At 33.8% G+C, this 22,565-nt stretch overlaps 3 protein-coding genes across 3 annotated transcripts; 2 read left to right on the forward strand and 1 right to left on the reverse strand.

Annotated features, from left to right (window-relative positions):
- Positions 1–1,604: 1,604 nt before the first annotated feature.
- LOC125817515 (uncharacterized) lies at positions 1,605–7,325 on the forward strand. Its single transcript, XM_049497059.1, has 8 exons — positions 1,605–1,853; positions 3,539–3,570; positions 4,573–4,673; positions 5,072–5,144; positions 5,330–5,361; positions 6,182–6,272; positions 6,671–6,782; positions 6,877–7,325. The coding sequence occupies exons 1-8, from the start codon at positions 1,758–1,760 to the stop codon at positions 7,189–7,191; spliced, it is 852 nt and encodes a 283-aa protein (XP_049353016.1). The 5' UTR covers positions 1,605–1,757; the 3' UTR covers positions 7,192–7,325.
- Positions 7,326–9,792: 2,467 nt separating this feature from the next.
- On the forward strand, positions 9,793–15,385 carry LOC125817580 (uncharacterized). Its single transcript, XM_049497124.1, has 7 exons — positions 9,793–9,982; positions 11,951–12,086; positions 12,945–13,188; positions 13,281–13,622; positions 13,732–13,830; positions 14,634–14,800; positions 14,952–15,385. Exons 2-7 carry the CDS (start codon positions 12,000–12,002, stop codon positions 15,147–15,149), a joined length of 1,137 nt encoding a protein of 378 aa, XP_049353081.1. The 5' UTR covers positions 9,793–9,982; positions 11,951–11,999; the 3' UTR covers positions 15,150–15,385.
- Positions 15,386–16,317: 932 nt separating this feature from the next.
- LOC125817444 (protein trichome birefringence-like 42) lies at positions 16,318–18,474 on the reverse strand. The gene is made up of 4 exons (XM_049496978.1): positions 17,839–18,474; positions 17,530–17,704; positions 17,091–17,269; positions 16,318–16,912 (listed from the first exon to the last, which is right to left on the reverse strand). The coding sequence occupies exons 1-4, from the start codon at positions 18,258–18,260 to the stop codon at positions 16,399–16,401; spliced, it is 1,290 nt and encodes a 429-aa protein (XP_049352935.1). The 5' UTR covers positions 18,261–18,474; the 3' UTR covers positions 16,318–16,398.
- Between the last annotated feature and the right edge of the window lie 4,091 nt (positions 18,475–22,565).

Below are 22,565 nucleotides of genomic sequence, written 5' to 3' on the forward strand. Positions count from 1 at the left end.
TGAAATAATATTCTCTTTCCCATTTCTTTATCCCTACGGCAAACAATAATGAATAGATCAATTAGCACTTTAGATATTAAAATAGTTACAAACTTACAGTAGTATTTGAAAATGACAAGCAAGGAATAAAGGTTAAAAACACATCTTAGTATTAAGATTATCCTTCTCATTCTTTTATGTGTGATATACGTAAAAGAGGTGAGTGATGATTAGTAATGAAGGATTTAAATAATGTCACGTGACACTATTTTGATAGTAAAAGAGTTTTGTTAATGGGTAATGGCGACATATATGATCCAAAATAGTAACGTTAGTGGTATTATGTTTATGTCTAATCAGTGATAGATCAGAATTTTACTAAGGAGGTTCAAAAGAAAAAAAAGTAAACATAAAAAAAACTAAGAGAAATATACAACATCTATCGTATATACATATATATAAAATATGACTCCCTAAATAATACTAAAAGAATTGATACTAAACATCCTTGTGTTCAATTATCAACAAGTGACATAGATAAGTCATTTTGTTTACTTCGATGATATATTTAAACTTTTTCTTTAAGTAAAATCAGTTACCTGAAACATAAAAATTTTATTATAACAAATTAAATTTTGTTAATAGTATAAAAAATATATTCTACTATCAAAATATATATGTAAATTAAACCTGAAACTTTCACTCTCCATTGACAATTCTACTTTATTGCCCTAAAGGGCCAAAAAATCACTTTAAGTTGTAGGAATTATTAGTTTAATCAGCTCATTATTTTTTGTTTACATTTTGATAGTCATATGGAAAAAGAATGTAGATTTTCTCCAATTTGTTGTTATTATAATAATGTATACATATGCATCTATATTCGGAGAAACTAAGCAAATAACCAAAAAAGTAAAATAATTATAAATATATACCTCTTTACATTTATACTCCATTAAATAATTGCATTATATATCTCCAATTAATTTCGCTTAACTGGTAGTATTATACATTATATTAATATCATTAAAACTGATAATTTCACTTAATTGATACTAAATCATTTATGAACAAAAGACCTTAATGATACCATAAACATATATATATATACTCTTATCATTGACTAATGAGTAATTTCTTAACAAGAAATTTTAATGATACCTTAACAATATACATATACTCTTATGATATCATTGACTAATGAGTAATTTATGAACAAAAAACCTTAATGATACCATAATAATATACATATACTCTTATAGTATCATTGAATAATGAATAATTTCTGAACAAGAAACCTTAATGATATCAATACAATATATATATATATATATCAATTAAGCGAAATTATCAACCTTAATGATACTAATACAATATCATAAGTTAAATGAAAATTATTAGCCTTAATGAATGAGGGTATGAACTGTAATTTTTTTTTTTAGAGAAAATGGATATTTCTTGAATTACTTTGAATTGGGGTATGAACATATAATTATTTTGAGTTTTATGATCCATTTGTATAATTTTTTATTTATATTTAACTAACAATACAATATAATAAACCGATAAAAAACCATCCAAAAAAGATGTAACAAAATAGGGCATTTGTCTTGGTAGTAACAGAAGAACTGATTAATCAAAATTCCCAAACAGGCCCTTAAATTTCATCAAAAATTTGATACCGAGTTTGGTGAGTTTTCTCCTTTACTCTGATCTTGAACTTTCAATTGAATTAAGCTTTGGTGGAGCATCAGCTGTGTAAACAGAGATTTAGATCAATGGAGAAAGAAAATAAATTAACAGAAGGCACCTCAGAAATCGAAGAACCCATTGAAGTTCCTCTATTTCAAGTCCCTGAATGTTATGTTTACTTGGTAATTTTCACTTCTATCATCCTTTTTCTTGTAATTTTTCTACTCTTTCTTGCAAATGTCGTCATGGGGTTTTGGAAATTTAGGTTCTTGTTTAGTTTTGATCCCAATTTAGTGATACCCATTTGAGTTCAATCATGGGTAATTCATATAGCTCACTCAGCTAGTCTTGGTTTGAGGTGTAGTTGATTGATTGATTGAATCTTTCGTTATTTGATATGGTTCTTATGAAATATAGTATTAGATTGAAATATAGTGTCATTTGTATTATTACTTCTGGCTTAGTGGTAAGGTAATAATTCTTGGATTAGGATAAACTGGGGTTGTAATGTGGCTTCTCTTTTGATTGAAAAGTTGGGTGATTTTGTGTTTATTATTGGATGTATGATATTTTGGACAGCTTATTGGATTACTGGAAAAAGATTGAAATTTGTTGTGCAAAGGTGATAGTCCTGTATTTAGACAGGTGATATTGATGCCTACGAGGCTACGTCAATGGACTTTTAGGGTGGCATTGCTTGTGTCTTAGTGGCGTTCCATCCTGTCTTGTTTATGTTCAATGTTGATTTCATACCTTTTTGTTGTGTGGAAAAAAAATGGTTTCTTGTGATATTGTTAGCTTTTGCAACTTCATTAAGCTGTGATTTTTTTTTTATGGTTTTTTGCCTGTGGTAAGATCATTCTTTGATTAGGATAACTGTACACTGCTGTAGCGTTGTAATGTGACTTCTGTTTAGGTTGAAGAGTTGTGATTCGTACCTTTTCTTGTGTCCAAATAAGTTGATTTGAACACTTTGAAGATAAAGGAAAATGAGATATTGGTCTTTTGCTTGTAGCATACCTCCAGGCAGTAAATGATTAGAATGTCGTCTTCTCATTCCAACCTATGAGCCCATATCCATAAGTAGCATCATTATGCTTAGGTGAATTTTGATTACATGCTTGGTTTAATTATAAAAATTGGAGAAAAGGAAGCTAGAGAAAACTGAAAAGTGATAAGTTAGTGAGCCTTGTTCACAACCTGGATTGGTCTAACAGGAAAGTTTCCCAAAAGAACATCAAACTTCACTTTTGGAGTGTGATATGTGGAGTGTGTTATAACCAGTGAAGCCCGAACACTTTGATCTTTCTCTGGAATTATAGTTTATATGACTTTTAACTTAGGGGTTGCTGTGTGTCTATCCTTTTTGCTTGTTACTGTCTTTTAAAGTGTGTCTTATGGGTCTTTATGCTGGAGTTGGTGGATCTGAGTCTCAAAATTTGCACCTAATAACTGAAGTTCTGTATTTGCATATGCACAATATTCCCTTTATCTGGCTGATAATCCTTGCCTATCATTCTATCCTTTTCTATTGATTTTAGGGTTTTCATCTTCCAGTGTACCTACAAGAATGGAGTCTCTATGCATTTTAGTCCTTTTGACTACTACATTTTATGCCAAATCTTGAGCTTGATGCATCTATTGGAAAATCATGGCCCCTGGAGGATCCGTTCCTTCATCCATTAATTTTCTGTTGGTTGGTGAGAAATGTTCACATTAGCTGCAGTCGTGACATTGATAAGATAGAACGAAGTACCACTAAAACTTGTAGTGTTTGCATTTTCTTGGTGCCATCAATGATATTACTTACTTCATAAAAAGACGAAGTACTACTCAAACTAACATTTGTATGTTTGTTGATATGCAGATCCCTCCAAGGAAAAGTGCAGCTTCATACAGGTTCAGCCAATTCATTTCATCTAAAAATTTGTCTCTTGCACTTAGCTTTTTCATTCATCAATGAGAAAACTTTGTTAGTTCAATATCTTTTTTTAATATTTGTCTACTTTTATGATAGTTCCATCGAATTATTTGTGTTTACATTTTGCTGTGATTTGTTCCTCCAAAAATTTGGAGATTCTAGTGAATAATTTTGGCAAAAGCCAATAAGCCATTCAAAGACAAATAAAAGGTGTAGTAAATGAACTTATCAAAAATAAATAAATAGACAAATAACTGAATAATAGAAGGAAAAGTCAATGAGTCCAGGATAAGCACAATCAGAACTTACTATATCACGATAAATGGCATATAGTAAATTTTGGTTTAGCTTTTCCGTAGTTCTATGTAGTAACTTGTGATGTAGCTTTTTCATGTTTCTTTCTAACATTCCAGTTTGCATGACATCTTAAGTATTCAGCCTATATTTGATTGAAGAAAAGATATCTCAATATACATGTGAAACTTGCTTGTCTGATGGTTAAACAAATTGAACAAACATTGGACAGGGTTAAGCCTGTGTGAGCGATGTTTGCCCTGTTGTTTTAAAGTCTTCCAGGCACAAGATATGATAACCATTAGGTAGTCACATACTTCATAATGTCAACAATATTATTTTTAAGGAGATTATGATATTTTTTGTTTGATAACCTTTTGTAATTTCCCGCAAAATTTCCTGGTATTCTGTTTGGTAGGAATATGATTTTATTGATCTGAAAGAACCAAAAAGAAGCTATATACTGTGAGTCTGATGTTATTACATTCTTCAAGAGCTCCTGATCAAATTCCTACTTTGGTTTTGTTGGCACAATAGTGATTTGCTCCTTCATGTTTAGCTGCATGTGCACAACATATAAATCTTGATTGAGAGACACAATGGCAGTGCTTGATGCTGGAACCTTAGCTATTTGATATTTGAGGCCAACTATTTTCATTCACTTTTAGTTCTTCACTTCGTGGCAGGGCTGATGAGTGGAATGTTAATAAATGGGCATGGGAGGGTACATTAAAGGTTTTAAGCAAGGGCGAAGAGTGCATCATCAAATTGGAAGACAAGGAAACAGGTTAGTTAACTTGAGGATTAGCTTAACTTTCCGAACGAACAATCAACGAGAATTTTCGATCTTTTATTATTCCATGTTCAATGCTATGGATTCCTCTATCCCGTTGAGTACATTGAATGAAAAAAATGGCTATAATAGAGTTTCTCTTATTCTTATTAAAAGCTACTCTAGGAAGCATTCTTTTATGAGGTGCTAACGATTTGATAATCTTTATAGCCCCATAACATTTCAGTTTATTCTCCTACCAATTTTTTTTTAAAAAGTAAGCATTTTATTACCAAAGAGAAAAAAAGAGAGGGCAAAAAGCAAATATTCTCCAACTAATTGTGAAGATGAGATGATTAAGATTTGCATATGTTGACTTGTGATCTCCTTTATTACCACTTTATTCAATGTAGGTGAATTGTATGCACGTGCATTTCTCAGAGATGGGGAACCACATCCAGTGGAGGCTGTAATCGATAGTAGCAGGTTTATATAGTTTGTAATCAAAATGATTCACCTCCTTTTGACACTGTTTTTCTGCTTTATAAGTACTCTAACGGCATCATAGACTTCTCTACCAGATTTTAACAGTTTATTACAGTTTGTTGATTTACAAATTCAAATTAATATTAGCTGCTCTAGTACTAACTGTTTATATTCTTCTCTTGCAGATACTTTGTTCTTCGGATTGAAGAGAACATTGGTATCTACTTAGCCACCATTTACTTCTGTTTAATGTTTAGCTCTAATCTAATTTGTTCTAGTAGAACAGGAAATCCATCATATAATTCTACCTTTGGTCGATATAGAAATAATTCATGCCTGCACACACATGCATGTGAAACAGATTTGCTGAGGGAGGTTGTAAAAGATGTAACAAAGTTTCTGATCGTTTTAGCGTAGGCTTCTAGTTAGTATCCATTATTAGCTTAACACACTAAAGATACAAGATCTTTATGGGTCCCAAACAATTTTTCTCTTTTGTGTCACCTTATATATGCATATCAGGTTATACCAATTTCACTCGAGGTTAGACATATCTCAAGTGTAAACCTATGAGCAGTTGAGGTTAATAATAAGAAGTTTCTTGTTCTGGTTTTCCAATCATAGCATCTGTTACATACTATAACCTGTCTCGTAGGCATTATAGAACCTCAAATTTGTGTGGTTTTTCTTTGTTAGACTTCATGTAGTTTTGGCTGGAATTTTTTCTCTTCCTCTGCTTTTGTACCTTCTAATGTATTAAGATTCTATCCTGTCTAAACTTGGAACTGCTTTGATGTTCACTTCATTACTGCAGTAACACCATTAAGTCCATCACTGAACTTTACATGGTAGGATATGTTAATGTATAATGCTATTTGGAATTGCATCCCTTGGTTTTCAACCATGCTGTCAAACCATTATTCATAATGCTTGCAACTCTACTATTAGTGTTCCTTGAGACCAGCTAACTTAAAACCAACATTCTTCTTGAACTGGTAGATTCTCACCGTTTACTTCAATATGTGTTACTTGTACAGGTGGACGCCTCAGACATGCTTTTATTGGCATTGGATTTCGAGAAAGACCTGAAGCCTATGACTTCCAAGCTGCTCTTCACGACCATCAGAAGTATCTTGCTTTCTTGCATCACCTTACATGTTCAATTTTGCCTTTCTCTTTGCATTCTGTCCTTTTTTTAATAGCTGTATGCTTGCCTTTTCTTTTTGGCCCGGACTGTGACGTAGCAGAATTTTCACTGTAAAGGTAGTCAAAATATAAAGTAAAACACATGAAGAAACCAAAGGGATTCAACATATAGTTATACATAGAAAGAACATTTTTATTACCTAGTTACACAGTGTAATTTTCCAGCAAAGGAGTGTCAATTGGATGGGGAGGGTTTGGTTTCCTGTAGGTCGAAATGTTAGGATTGGTAGGAAGGGGCGTTAAACTCATTTGAGATGCTCCTTTATGTTTTATGTTCAATTGTTTGTTTTTCTTGATCTGATTCAAAATATTCTAAACAGATACCTGAATAAGAAGAAAACTGCAGAAGAGATGGAGCAGCAATACCAGAAATCCTCATCAGTCGACTACAGTTTGAAAGAGGGGGAAACCCTGAAACTTCAGATAAAGAATGTTAGTCTCCATAAATCCTGTCTTAATATATTGACCTGTAGTAATGTTGCTCTGTCATCCAATAACCGTGTTTTTTTTTCTATCCGGGCAACAGAAACCTGGTGGCACCATAAGGTCCAAGTTCTTCGAGCAGGGTCTAAATAATCTATCATTGGAGGAAAAGGCCAACCGAAAAGATTCAACAATATTACTCAAGCCACCACCACCTCCTCCCGCACCACTTTCACCTGTTGCTACTGATGCAAGGTCTCCCCCAGTATCACCGTCTAAATTGAGTCTCGAGCAATCTGCTGAAACGAAGGACTCAGCAACAGCGAAAGAGGAACCAGATAAATCAGAATCAGTTAAAGAGCAAGGTCCACAAGATGTTGCAGATGATGACTTTGGAGATTTTCAAGCAGCTGGATGATGTTTTGTTGGAAACTCAGTACAATTGGAAAACTAAAGTTCAAAGTTCACACTAGATACTGTTGTTGAAAGTCTTTGGTACATATGATGTGTATTATAGTTTTCATTCCATATCTTTATTGCCTTGCCTATACACCTACTTGCCTAAAGAATCTTTCAATTTCTTCAAAGCAAAATTTTTATCTGGTGGGAGATACAAGTTCTCTGCTAAATTCAATTGATTGTTTGCCAATGAACTCATTTTTTATATTAACCAAAGTGATGTCTGAAAATTTATTGGCTGACTAATCAAAATTCACACCGTAATAGGTGGAATCTGTGGAGGGTAGAGTGTACATAGATCTTACTCCTACCTAGTGGAGGTAGAAAATCTGTTTTCAAAAGACCCTCGACGCAAGTAACACGCCTCAAAACAGATTTAAAAGGAGAAAATATAAGTAATGAATAGGGGAACATTCTAAAGCATACAGATGAAAGGAACAATAACCACAACAAAATATAAATAATAGCTGAAGCACAATAAATATCAAATAATAGCATAAATAGAGTAACCACAACAAAATAAAATGATAGTCGAAACGATCTACTAATTACCTATTAAAGGTAAAAAAAAGTTTATCATTCCACTGCACTCGTTAATGATTGATGAACTCATTTTTTATTTTGTAAACGGATTCAACTTTATTATATTAGAATTATCCCGTGTTTGGTTTCACCAACAATCCTATCTATGAGTACTATTTATTTAAATTCATAGTATCAAGACATTTTTTTTTTCCTTATTAAATGTTACTGTATAAAAAATAACTGTTATAAAAATATTTTCTTTTGGGGTCCAGTTGACTTTTGAGCAAGTGGATTTTCTATATTACTCAGTTGATTTCCAAGTGCCCTTTTAAGACTAATTCTTGCACACCAATTTCCAAATAATTATTTTTTTCAGGAAAGGAATAATTACTTTAATAAGAAAATATGTTTGATATCATTTTCAAGAAAATAAAATTATTATTTTTCCTCTCAATTTCATGATTGCTTGTATTCTTATCCTTAGAATACTTATCACCCCTTCTTTAGCTAATGATGAATTGATGATAAGGGTGATATAGCCACAAATAGAAAAGGCATAAACTTTGTTTATAATTTTTCTATTTTAGACTTTGAATCGAATATCTCTCGAAAATAACCTTTTGAATAAGATTCACGTATATTCTATTCTTTTTAAATTGGAGGATGAAAAAAAAGGAAAAATTGTATATAATAGCAAACTATTAATTCAAATTAAATGTTATAAATATAGTTTGATTTAATTGTACCTCATAGCAAACTATTGCTATTTCACCTCTCTCCTGGTGAATCTCGCTCGCCACTCTTGTTCTCTCCCTCACCTCTCTCTTTTTTATACAAACGCAAGTGTATAAAGTGCATTTGTGTTTGTATAAAGCGAGAGAAAATTGTATATATACATATATTTTTGTTCCCCTCTCCCAGATCTCGCTCGCCACTCTCCCAGATCTCGCTCTCTCACTTTATACAAAAAACGCAAATTGTATAAAATGCGTTTGTGTTTGTATAAAGTGAGAGAAAATTGTATATATACATATATTTTCGTTCCCCTCTCCCAGATCTCGCTCGCCACACTCCCAGATCTCGCTCTCTCACTTTATACAAAAACGCAAATGTATAAAATGCGTGAAAATTGTATATATACATATATTTTCGTTCCCCTCTCTCCCCTCTCCCAGATCTCGCTCGCTCACTCGCCTCTCTCACTTTATACAATTGATCTTTTTGTATATGTATACCAAAGCAGATTATACAACTACTTTCTTTTGTATATGTATAGCGAAATATACATATTTATGTTTGTTATGGAGCGCAATTATGCAAACTTTGCTATATCATACAAATATGAATTTTGTGTTTGCTATATGTGAAAGTTGCTCAAAAAGAAAATACAAAAAATGAATTGAATTAATTGTTAGGATGATTTTAAAAAAAAAGTATATTAAATAAAGATATATAAAAGGAATTTTTTTCTCCTTCCACTATTTCTATTTTATGTCTCAAAATGTTTGACAGTATTAACAATTCTATGCATTTTTTTTCTTCAGTTTTTTAAACTATTCGAATTTTGATTTTGATGTGATTATCAATATGTCAAAATTTACTTAAATATTTCTTTTCGAGAACATTATATTTGTTTAATATAATATAAGAAGAGATCTCAAATTCGAACTTTGAATATGAAAAAAATATTTCGTAGGAAGCGGCTTTCCCTCTATCGGATCATACAAGGCACAAATTAAGACTAGTCAAGCTCCGATAAGGATAGAATATACTCATATTTAACTCTATTTTGTTGCATACGTGTCAAGAATCCATTTTGAGGAAAACTAGGTGAACAGCGTCTGTACACTTCTATACGTTTCAGAATTTTTCCTATTCAAGAAAACTATCTTACCCACTCCATTTCTCTGTATCCCAATTGTATTTTCTACTTTTTCTTTAGAATCCATCTTATAAAGCTTGATTCTTTTCTATTTTGCTGAAAATCTTTGGTGGGTTTGCCTTTTCTATTCTTCCTACTTAGTAAGTTCCTCTACTTCAGCTTTAAAAATCATTTTTTCTTTGTTTAACACAACCCCTTTTTGTCTTTCTAGGAGTATTCTTATTTTTGTTTACTTTTTGTTGATAAAGACTCCACCTTTTTTGTATCTCTGTTGTTATTTGTGTACATATGTAGTATAGATAGTAAAGATTGATTCTTTGTAGAGCTGTGCTTCTTGATCAAGGTAATAATGGTTTTTTCTTGTGTTTCTGTGAAGAAATTCTGGGAAAGAAATAGTTTTTTTTTTGCCTTTGCTGTGATTTTTTGCTTATGTGAAATTGTGGGGTTTGGGTGAAGTAGCTTGCTTTCTTTTCTTTTGTGTGTGATTGTGTTCTTAGCTTTTCTTGGAAACTTGGTATGAACCTAGTTTAGCTAATAAGGAAGCTCTTAGACCTTCTTGACTTTGGATGACCAAAATGGCTTTGGAATCTAGAAAACAAGAGATGAGATTGCCAATAAGGTTCAACTAATTACATGATATTAGTCTTTTAGAGCACTTCTCTTGATAAAAAGATGTCTTTGGACAATTCTGAGTTTTATATGCTTAAGACATTGAAAAGCCACTCTTATAAGGAACCCCTTGGATGCATTTTGTTTTTGTGTGGTAACCTGGACCAGTTTACACACCTCGATTAATTCCCCTGGGATGCAATTGGCTTCACCAGTATACTATATAAGAAGTTCCTTCTGTTCCCTTCTCTAGTTGTCTTAGGAGTCTGGTTTGCTGTTGGATTTGTGAAACAATGGACATAGTGTTTGAATGTCGGAATGTGGGAAATGCTTAACAGGTGAGCTTATCAAAATGCTACTAGATGGTTAGACCTTTCAGACATTTGCATATGTTCGACCTTAGATGTCTCAATGTCAGTCAATCTGTTAATTTGTCGATCATCCTACCCTGGATAATGATCTCAACATGTCTCTGTTATCAGATGAACAAAATGAATATAATGAATGAAGGGGATTATGCTGTTTAAACTATCTGCTATAGTTGATTTTTTTTATTAGAATAATTTCTACTTGTGTGGTGATTCAAATGCATGATGTATGTAAATCTGCTAATATTGCAAAGTTGATCCTATGAGCACACGGGAATTTGATTTTTTCTGCCTGGCGATTCAGGTGGGGTGGCTCATTGGTATTCTAATTTTGAGTGGCTGAACAATCAATTTTAGCTGGTCTTATTACTAATTCTTACCTAATTCAAGTGTTGCATACTTAACATGGGGAGAAATATTAGTGGAGAGAAAGGTTGTGATTTTCCTTGGAAGAAAGAGCTGATAAAAATCTGTCTTTAAGGGAAAAATGGTGAGGCCTTGTCACACATTTAATATGAAATCATTTGCAAGTAAGGTTGACACTAAAATTTATATATCTCTGTTGAAAAGCTTCTTGTGTGCCTTAAATTTTGTTTGCTCCTGATATCAAGAAGACTTGGTATATTGAGTAGGAGTACTGCAGTGCACCTTGACCTAATCCTCTTAAAAAAAATTCTCCGTCTTGCATCCATGAACTAAGGTGAGAATTACGAGAGTAGAGGGCTGTGAGGAAATTCGAGCATAAGTTTGCAAATGCTTTGGTTACACAACTTCATGAAGCCCTAGCAGGGTTTTGGAAAACGATTTTTACTCCACTTTGAACAGTTCGCTTAGTCTCTTGTTCAGCATGCAAAATATAAAAGACGTAAACCCTCCCATTAGAACCTAGTGTCTGACTGGGATATTTGAGGTAGATCAAATTATATCTTATTTTACTATTTAATCTAATATTTGGCTGTCTGAATTTAGCTCAATCCTCTTTACCCATAATGTTTGTTTGGAGGAAATTGGTATGCATACAATTGATTTATCGAGATTTGTATTTTTGATAACTTGAATGACAATATCTAATTAATGTGGAAACATTTAAAACTACAACACTTCACTGTCTCACTATTTCCAGATGGAATCTGGCTGACATAACATTTGGTGTCTCGTTAAGAAAGAGGGCCTTCGAGTCAACATTAATTAGTCATGTTAGATTTAACAAATTCATTGTTTTTGAAACAGATTGAAGTTGGTTTCTGACTTGGCCCAAGAGAATTTTATAATTCTGTGCAGTTCATAAAAAAATCCATCTTAACAATGCAACGACTTGTCTGAAATTTTTGCAGCTGGGAAGCTATAACATCTTGCGGAACTAACTTGAGTACCTATTCTCCAATGGACTTGAAATCTATATCATGGGTTGGAAACATATACCAAAAATTTGAAACTATGTGTTTGGAGATGGAAGAGGCTATGTACCAGGTGAACTTCATTCTTTCGAATATCCCTACTCCCTATTTTATTATTGCTATTTGTTGCTGGTATTTCCTTAAGTTAATTTGCTTATAGCTGAAATCCGTCCTATTACTCAACTAATCCTATTCTGCATCCAGTGTTCAGCCCCAGATCTCTAGGTATGGTCCCAAGTAGATTGCATCCTGCATGTTTCTATTTAGGTTATTCCTTGGGTCTTCTTTTTCTCCAGGATACACAATGGGTAATCAGTGACTTGGATACGCAATGACTTGGTTGGTTGCACCTTTTCGCTGATAGATGTGGAGTTTGATTGGAGGAAGAGTGTAAAAAGACTGATTGATACTTTCATTGCCCTTACCTTCCTCTATGTTGTTACACTTTCTGTAACAGTTTGGAAATATTACATGTTGGAACTTACTCAAGGGTGATAGGCACAAATGCAGACATCTTGATGGACTATACCATCAAAAACCATTCTTACTAATACTCATTGATGCATAATAGCTTTGTACGTCTAGCTCTACCTCGACTGGCAAAGAAGTGCTTTTCTGAGGTAGCATTACTGCTATTACAATCTTATCTTTCATTAAATGGATTCTCTCTTTTCCTATATGAAAAGTTGTATTTGTGTCCACCCAGAGTAAGTAATTTATGATTGCCAGGAAGGATGACATACATCCTCGTCATGGTATTGAAACAAATGACAGCATATCACCATGCATCATTAACAGTGGTCTGTCAATTTTGATCAATAACGTCTCTGGATATGTTAAAAGGTTCTGAAATTGTACTGCGTATTATCCACCCTGCTAATTTCGACCAAATGTTTATAATCAGAATAACTGAGACTGTGACCATTTACAGGACACTGTTAAATATGTTGAGAATCAGGTGAACACTGTTGGTACAAATGTCAAGAGATTCTGTTCTGAGGTGATGCAAGATGTTCATCCTCAATGTAATATTGATCCTGTGAAAGTCGCAGCTGCTGACTTGTCTCTTAACCCTTATGCTCACTATGAAATTGACAAGAAGTTGAAAGCAAATCTTAAAGGAAGTGCCAGACGTTTTAGTAACAAATTAAATGATGACACTCAAGTGATCAAGGGTACAAAATGCAAATGCTGATTATTCACCAACTACTATTTAATCTCTTTGGTCAGACAGATCTGCTAAGATCATTTTTTCTTGAGATCTCAGGGAAATGCAAAAGTGGAGGAGTCTATAAACGTCAAAATGTGGGAATCAAAGAAATTGTTAGAGACAGCCACCCAGCTAAGAAGCCTAATGCTATTTGTCTTGCATCAGGGGATGCACTAAAATTATCTTCAAGTGCTGAGGTTAGGGGTGGTTTTGAAATGGCATCTGATCATGTGACCCTGACTTCAGCCCTGGCCTCAGTTAAAGGATCTGACTCTGGAGAAGCAGCAAGTAAAGTTCGCGATCACTTTATTCAAACTAATGTGTCTGCAGCTGATACTTCAATTACTTCTGAGGCTTCTGTTACGATGTCTGTTGAATCTGTCGGGAAGAAACAAACAGGTTCCAGCTCTATCTCAGTTGGTGGCTTTTTAACCGAACTCTAGTGGTATACTGTCTGCAGTTTTCTTCTCTTATTTGCTCTCTGTGATAACTTCTATATTGGCAACAGATACTTGTACAAAGGAGTTAGCATGTAATACAAGATACGAAATTTGCAGTAATGTTCGGAACAATTTAGCTAATGAGGAGATCAATGAGTCCCATGAAGGTACTGACTAATTCTAGCTACTCTAATAACTAAAACTGGAGAAAGATCTCTCTTCTCTCTCTGTTCCCATTTTGCTGTGTAACGCTGATAGATCTCTCTTCTCTCTCTGTTCCCATTTTGTTGTGTAACACTGATTCAAGACTGACTGCTGAGTGTTACTTCTAGGAAAACTATATACCAAATGGTAAATCGTCAGATGTTATAATTAATTACCCAAAATTATGTTATTATAGCAGAAAATATACAGTGGATCGCAACTATGAGTCACGGTGGACCTTATGTTGTGTTATATTGGATGAAATGTCTAATAGTACTAAATTGGCACAACTGTAAGAGTTAAAGCCATCAAAAGTTAGTTCATCCAGTAAGGCTCACACTGGTTATACCTCTGCAGTGCATATTCGTGAGAACCTGCAGGAGGTCAGATGCTCATGTGTGCGCCAGAGTGCTAGGAGTCAGTATGTCTATGTATCATTTATGTTTTATTAGTCAATATAAGGTTCTACAGTTGCACTTTCACCTTTTGTTTCCTTGGGAATTTAGAGAAAACTACAGTATCTGCATCACTCTTCCTCCATCCCAGCAAATAAATGTACTCCACGTCCACGTTACTTGCTCGTTCAAGGAAAAATTAGTAGATCTTTAGGTTGTCTTCCTTCTCCTATCCTATTCACTTGAGATAAATTGAATCAAAGGGATGTTTGTGAAACAAACCATGTGCCTGCCTTTCAGATCACTTCATTGTCTCTTGGATTATAATTTTCTCAATTCTATCTCTATGACACCACTGTTCTTTCTTACAGAAAAATCAGATAATTTGTCTTCTGCTATGTCCAAGTATGACAGCACTGAGTCTGATTTGGAAATTGTTGAGAAATTTGATGAATCCCAGTTGGATGAAACATGTGTCCTGGTTGAAGAGGACAGGATTCATGTTCCACATGGTCCTGTCAAAAAGAAGTCCTATAAGGTTGGTCCTCTATCTTTCTCTCTCATATATATTTCTTTCCTGTATTTATTCCTTTAGTCCGCTTTTTAGGAGGAGCAGAGGGGGGCTCTGGTTCTTTACTTAAATGCATCTTTTAGATCTTTGTTGACCGTTTCTGTCAATATTTTCTCAGAATAAGCTTCGGGAAGCTTTCTCCACGAAAAAGAGGTTGACAAGGAAAGAGTATGAACAACTTGGAGCACTATATGGAGATCAACAATTCAACCTAGAGGCTGAGGAGGACAAGGTGATGCCTGTTCTTGCCATGAATTCAAACACAAAAATGTTGTCTGCTAATGATCATCCTGAATCTGAGTGGGAGATTTTATAGTTCTGATGATACTGTAAATAGTATTATTGCTTTTCCAATCAATCCATGGCGTCCTAGAGAGTGATATTATTATGCATTATTCTCTTATAAAATTGCATAAAGTATCAGCAATCCGTTCCTCTAGTAGAGCGAGCCAGTAAATAATACGTAGTGGTACCTTGAAGAACCAACCCATATATGAGGTATGGCCATCTTGTAGCCAATCTTCATAAATTAATATATATATATATGGAAACTTTTTACAGTGTTAAAGTCTATCTTGAATGAACTTATTCTATGTCATTAATTGGTATTTGGTATGCCAACGTACTGTAGTTCTTCTACTATCTGTCTCGATTTGTTTTGCATTTTATATTTAATGTTTGTGCGCGTACATCAGTAGTAATAACTGCTTAATTGCTGGAGGGTATTGTTGCGCCCTGTAAAGTGCAACTTTTACAATAGTACATGTGGTATTCACTTGAGCATTCCAAATATAACCTAACTAAAGCAGTTGTTTGTAAGAATTGATTTCCATGAATTTGGTTAATCCTGAAATCATTATCGGAAATCAAGTAATTGCACTGCACATGTATAACTAATGGATACAAAGAAGAAACACTTTTATAATACCACTCCTTCCGTTTCAATTTGGTTTTGACTTGACAAGGAGTTTAAGAAAGTAAAGAAATTTTTTGAATCTTGTGGTCTTAAACTAAAGATGTGTAGAATATACCAAATATCCTTCAATTTTGTGGTCTTAAACATGTCATGTGAAAAGTTGAAATTAAAGAGTTGCTAAAAAAAGGAAACTGACATTCTTTCTTGGAATGGACTAAAAAAGATAGCAAGACAAACAAATTAAAACGGAGAGAGTATTCTTAATATCATCAGAAGATGTTTTCAGAAAAAAATGTGAACTATGTAAAATGTTATGGAATTAATTGGAACAACATAAACAAGTAAAAATATTTGTCCTCCATAAATGCATTGTGAGGTCAATGTGAAAAGAAAGGAAACAATCAACATACACAGTTATACACTCATATGAAAGTTCAAAAGTTCCCTCAGTAGATATCTCGCTTAGGCTAGCAGGAGGAATCCAATAGAAATATGAAATCACATTTGATCCATTATATTGCGGGTTGAAAATGGGTTAACCCAAATGGGTTTATGACGGGCGGGTTAAGAAAATATGGGTTGAAATTGCCACCACTATCCACACTAATACAACAACTAATATAGCCTACTGATGGTAAATCTCTGATTTTCAAGAGACCAAATGTGATAGACTAGGGGAATCAATGGGGTGATCCAAAAGCAGAGATGCATATAGTAACCTATTCCATGTATCGGGCATTCCAGGCAGGCACCAATGGCTGCAATCAGAAATACTCTGGGGTGGCTTTAGTTTCCTCTTTATCAGTTCTTGTCCTTTCTTTTTGGCATAGACTGATGGATGTGCATCGACGCGGTGCTGTGAGAGCTTAGTGATGTTTAAGTATCTTACAGGGACTTTCATTTTTGACAATGTTCTATCAACAATCTTTGTCAGGGACTCGGAAAAATGTGTTACATAGGACATATCTGTGATTGGCTGTGTTTTATTGTAGCATCCGTTTTGACCTTTGTGTTCTGGGGAAATGCTTCTGAAGAAAACTGTTGTTTTTGTCAAGTTAACATTCTGATCTATCCAATTTGCCCAGGTTCTCATTGCCACCTCAAATGCTGATTCTAGCTTCAGCTCATCAACTAATCGTCCCTTGTACTCGAACAAGTCCCACCTGCATGCAAAGTTTATTTATTTTAACATGTTGCACCAAGTAACATGTCTTATTTTTTCGGTTAGTTTACTAATCTCACTTTTTACAGACAGTGCATATATTCATCTGATAGTTTGAAAATTCTTTATCAGCGTAGAGATGTTATATAACTTTTAAGAAAGTTCATTAGTGAACTTACGCCTTGAACTTCCCACGATGCACCCACCAATGTCCTGTGTTGAATACCATAATGTCAGCTCCTTGCCAATGCTGAGACGACAAATCCAGTTTCTCCAGCCTTAATACTTTAGGAGCATTTATTGAGTCGAACTGGACAAGAAACGGGTTCCAGTAGAACTCTACAGTAACATTGTAGTCCTAGAAAAACCAAAAATTGACTTTATATGAGTATGAACGTTCAAAACAAAGAGTGATTTCAAATCACATGTATGATAACATCAGACATGTCGGAAAGTGCGCAAAAATAAAATTCATGGTATTCAAGGGGTGCAGTGGACGTGTCCATGTGACTATGCATTATTGCACCAGTGCTGTTTTACCATGCGTTATTGCATCAGGGGCGCCGGTGCCTGTGAGGGTACTTGCATTGGAAAAAGTAAGTCCCTAAGTTGATTTACCTTAGCTTTGAAGACTTTATAGTAGCCACTGCTAAGATCAAGATGGGTTCTTGAAGGAGGAATTGTAGAATAAAGAAGACACGCAAGAGATTCCCATTGGTTCCTGTTTAGTGAATCTCCAACTATGATGACCCTCTTGCCTCTAAGCCTCCTCAACATATCTCTGCCATTGAAGCTGAAATTTGCTCATAACAAAAGAGAAAGAGTTTAACTTTCTATATGCTGATCATGCAAAATCCTTCACACTGTCGGTTAAATCCAAAATAAAGAAAAGTGTGAAACAAGAAAATGAAGAAACAATTTTCCTACCGTGGGATCACACAATCATGAGCTTCCCAAGACCAATTTTCATAGTCAAAATCAGGCCTTCCATTCTTCTGGCAGCTCACTTGTTCACTCAGGAATGGACATTGTGATGCTTCATAATATGGGCTTTCCGTTGATTGATAAATCCATCTTCCCTCAAATATGTTGCACTTATTCCTACTGTTTTTCTGTATTATATCCCCTTCATCTTCTCTTCTTCTTGCTGGTTTCGAGATTTCTAAATTTCCATGAGGGGAAAAGCTATCGTCTAGAGACGAGGCCATATTGAACATGGCATGTCGCAGAGCCCTGAAATTTACTGCCTCATTGTTGTGCTTTAAGTATAGCAAGAAAATGAAGCAGCTAATGAAGCTCCCGAATGCACATAACATCCATTTCTGAGTGATTTTTGAGGTGGTTTCCATGTTGATTCTTGGTTTCTTGTGTGAGGAGCAGTAACTAATATTAATGATAAAACATTGAACAAGTGGTTTGCAGGTAAATTGAAGTTGTTCAAGGTGATAATTTGTGAAGGTTCTTACAATATAACTGTCTTTGTGATTAGGAAAATAGGTGAGAAGCTAGTCAACTACCCTTCTGCTTTCTTCTACAACTACTTGTCCTGAAAATGACCTAAACAATTTTCGTACCATTTTTCCCTTTTTGCTAGTAGAATTCAAGTGCACTAACTATAATGTTACAGGCTATTTATTTACGTATGAAAAGGAAATAAAAATACCAAATTACTATTATATTAAACATTTCTCATTTTCTCTATGGCATTATGTGAGGTAATGCTTTTGCATTCATGATACTATGGACCTATTCCCATTAAATATCTCAGTGACTATAAATAGATAACGAACTATAGATGGATAGTAAATCATGCATGTGCATAGGAAATTTCAAGAAATAGGAAAATTGACTGAGACAGAAACAACATTTTTAGAAAATATTGCCAATTATATGTTGAATTTACTGTAAAGGGTTTCATTTTCTGTTGTGATTTGTGTTTAATGTTGTCAATTTCCACTTCTGTAATAAAGGATAAAGTTTAGTTACTTTAATCTGATAAAAAAAGTTGGTTTTCTGACTTTACTGTTTTGTGAATTAAGTTAAATGTTCATATGTGAAACTAATTCTCATTTTTATGGGAATAACGTTGCTTTAGTTTTTCTAGACGTTATGTGGTTTAGCATAGAAATTAGTTACAGATGTCCTAATAAACCTAGTTAACGTGTTAGGTGACGATTCCAATTCTATCCTTGATAGTGTAACTGTGTAAGTAGTACTTTGATTCACAATGAATAGAGCTTTAGTATGTTGCCATTTTTCAAACATGGACCAAAATTTGAAATGAAAGGAGTAAATTGCCATTTAATATTATTGATGTAGCTTCCTATGATGAATTTCAAATGGACTAATGTGTTCTTCTTGGAAACAAATTGATCTTTTACCAATCAAACAAATACATGTAAGAAACTATATAGAAGGCAAAACTTTTCAAAGTTCCATCAGCAATGCCTTGTTAAACGTCCTGGTCATCCATTGATTCTTCTATTATATATATATATATATATATATATATAATTTAATCATATGATGCAAGCTACTTGCTGACTTTTTTGCCACTCAACTGGTTATCTGTCATATTCTCCTTTTAAAGTCAACTTCATAAATTGATCATTTATGAAAAAAGTCTCAGGTTTTTTCATATTGACATACAAAAAGACATTTATAGTTAGTGGATACCAACTTTGTTTTCTAGTGAATCACTTGACTTGGGCAATTTTCTCTTCATGGTGATCGCTCTACAAACTCCCGCTGTTGTTAACAGGTACAATTATTGTTTCTATTACTGATTTATATCTTACAATTCTGATACAAAAGAAAAGGTTGATTAGGGAGCTGAGAGAATTCCCTTCAATCTTCAAGAATGATCGAACTCGTCTCACATGAGATATGAAGAAGAACACAAGTCAATAAAGTCATGGCTGATCATTCTTTCTGAATTTGCTGGTAAAGCTTGTTTAGGCTATGTCTCTTCAACAAATGAGTACAAAATTGTAGTATCATTCGAGGGGAGAGTGGACAATTCTGATGATTGGAACCTCGAGTCCGATTATGAAGAACTTTTGTCTTTCAATATCTTAACCCTTAAGTTAGAAGAAACAAGTGTAGTAGGATCATGGAGAGACTTGTTGTTGAGTTGCACACAATATTCTGGAACATGTCATCAACCAGTCCACATCAACGAGTTCGTTTATTGGCTAGCCTTTGCAAAAGATAATACCTTTAGCAGCGATCGTATGACAATTCTTGAAATGAACTTGGAAAATGAGGAAGTAAATACCCTCTGTTGTCCAAATGGCTATAACTTTGGGTTTTCACATTTGGCTGAGATAAATGGACATCTATGTTTTGTTCACAATAAAACAGATGCTGATATGTTAAATGCTTGGATGTTGAAGGACCGTGTGAGTGAAGCATGGTGTCTAGAGTATAGCGTTGAGGTTCCTCAGAGTGCTTATAACTACACTATTCTTGGTTATTTACCAAGAAATAACGAGAGTACCGGAGATATCTTGATTCAGTCCTTAAAAGGTAATCTCTTTTGTTATGAAACTGATACCCAAAAGTTCAAAGAATTGCAGAGTTTAAATAAGGTAGAGTTTGAGTGGTGTGGTTTTTATTATGAGAGTCTCTTCTCTATAGGCATGCCTGGAAATTAGAATCCGAAAAGTTTGTTTGTTTGTTTGTTTGTTATATCCTGTTAATCGTGTTAGAATGTGTTTTCGAGCTGGTTTCCAGTTGATTATTGGTTTCTTGTGTGAGAATATTAATGAGAAGGAATAGAACAAGTGATCTATTTCTTCCTTGTTCTATCTTGTAACTTCTTGTCCATATTTCCTTTCTGCTAGTAGAATCCTGCGGCCGCTACCCTTTGCGTGTCTTTGAGTATAGTATTGAGGTTCATGAAAGTGTTTATAACTTCACTATTCTTGGTTATTTACCAAGAAATAGTGAGAATATTGGTGATATCTTGATTCAGTTGGTAAAAGGTAATTGCTTGGAATTTAGGTACTTCTCTTTGAAGTTAATGCGCATATGGTTGAAGTTCAGTTATTTCGGACATGTTGTCTGAAAAGCCATTTTTTCTAAACTTCATGCACAAATATTTGAATTTTAGCCATATGTATCTTCAGACGTGTTGTAAACGTGTACAACACGTCTGAAGAACCACTTTTTTTTTTTTAACTTCATGCACAAATTAATGTATAATTTCTTAAAGAAGCAATTATATATTAAATAGTGGTGTACAAATAGAGAATATCACGGCGAAATTCGAACCCAAAGTCTTTGGAAGAATGATCAATAATTGTTATTATAAGAACATGAGGTACCATGAGTTGCTAGACTATGAATGACTTCGAGTAAGAAGTGATTATATTTTAAACTAATTTCTAAATTGTGACTATGTTTTAAATAGCACCATAAAATGGCTACTGGTGCAAATCTCCTTGATTTGTTACTTTGGCCCAACGTCCAACAATGTCCACTTCTCCCACAATGTCAACTTGTCCATCAAATAATAACTTATACCTAATCCATTAGAGGTTTCGGGTTCAAGTCATTTTTGGTACAAAGTCGCTTTTATTAGGGAGCGTTTTACCCTCAATATGGGGTCTCTCGGCGCGAATTTAGATTTAGTCGGACTTCTTTGTGGGTACCGGACATCTGGTGAGAAATCAAAAAAAAAAAAACTTATACCTAATTCATGCAAAATAAATTCCTCCCTACGAAAAATAAAAGTTGAATAATTTTAAAAAGGAAAAAAAAACTAAAAAGTTAAAATGAAGAAGAGGATATAATATCAAGACAAAATGCTAGAATTGATGTAAGTAAGATTCGCTACAAAATAGAAGTCGATATGGTATGGGTACTCAACAATTAGAGTCGTTTCCCTTTCTCTTTAAACTTTAGACGGTCGAGTGAATTATTCAAACGTTTTTTCTACCATGTCTACCTATGAAGAATTGCAAATCTATCATAAAGGATGTGGTGGGTGAATTTAGCAAAAATCAAAGTAAAATTCCAAATCAAGCCGTTGAAAAACTGAGCGAGAACAGTAAGGGACAATGGAGCCTAAATTACATCCAGTGACCTTGGAAATAATTGGTTTTGAACTTTTATTCCTCATTTGTCTCACGAGCAAACCTTCAAGATCAAAAGTCAAAACTTGAAGTATAAACGAGGTCAAAAGGTCAAAACCATCCATCCATATCCAAGATCATTCTTTTGCAAGTTAGAAATAAGATAAATGCTAACTTTTATACTACTATTTTTGTTTTCTATTCTAAAATCCTTATAATTCCAGAATCTAAGGCAATGGGATATAAATAAAAGAGTAATGCTAAATGGCCAGAAATTTAAAAAGTGTATAATTTTTTATATTTTAATATAAACTAATCTTTTTTTCATTTTTTAATTAAAAGGTATTAAAGTTTAAAAAAAATAAAAATGTTCGAAAAGGTAAAATAACACAGGAAAAATACCATTCTAGCCAAATTCTGGCCAAAAGGATTTTTCCTAAATAAAAATGTTTCTATTCACATAAATCCAATATAAGATCTTTGCTTAAACTTAATATTTCCACCTAATCCATTATTAATTTGAGCAGCCCAAAAACATTAAAGTATAAAGTTAGGTAAATACAACCAATTTACTTA

This window comes from Solanum verrucosum, unplaced genomic scaffold (genome assembly GCF_900185275.1).
Source record: "Solanum verrucosum unplaced genomic scaffold, falcon-dt-bn FXZP01000280.1, whole genome shotgun sequence".
Lineage (NCBI taxonomy): Eukaryota > Viridiplantae > Streptophyta > Magnoliopsida > Solanales > Solanaceae > Solanum > Solanum verrucosum.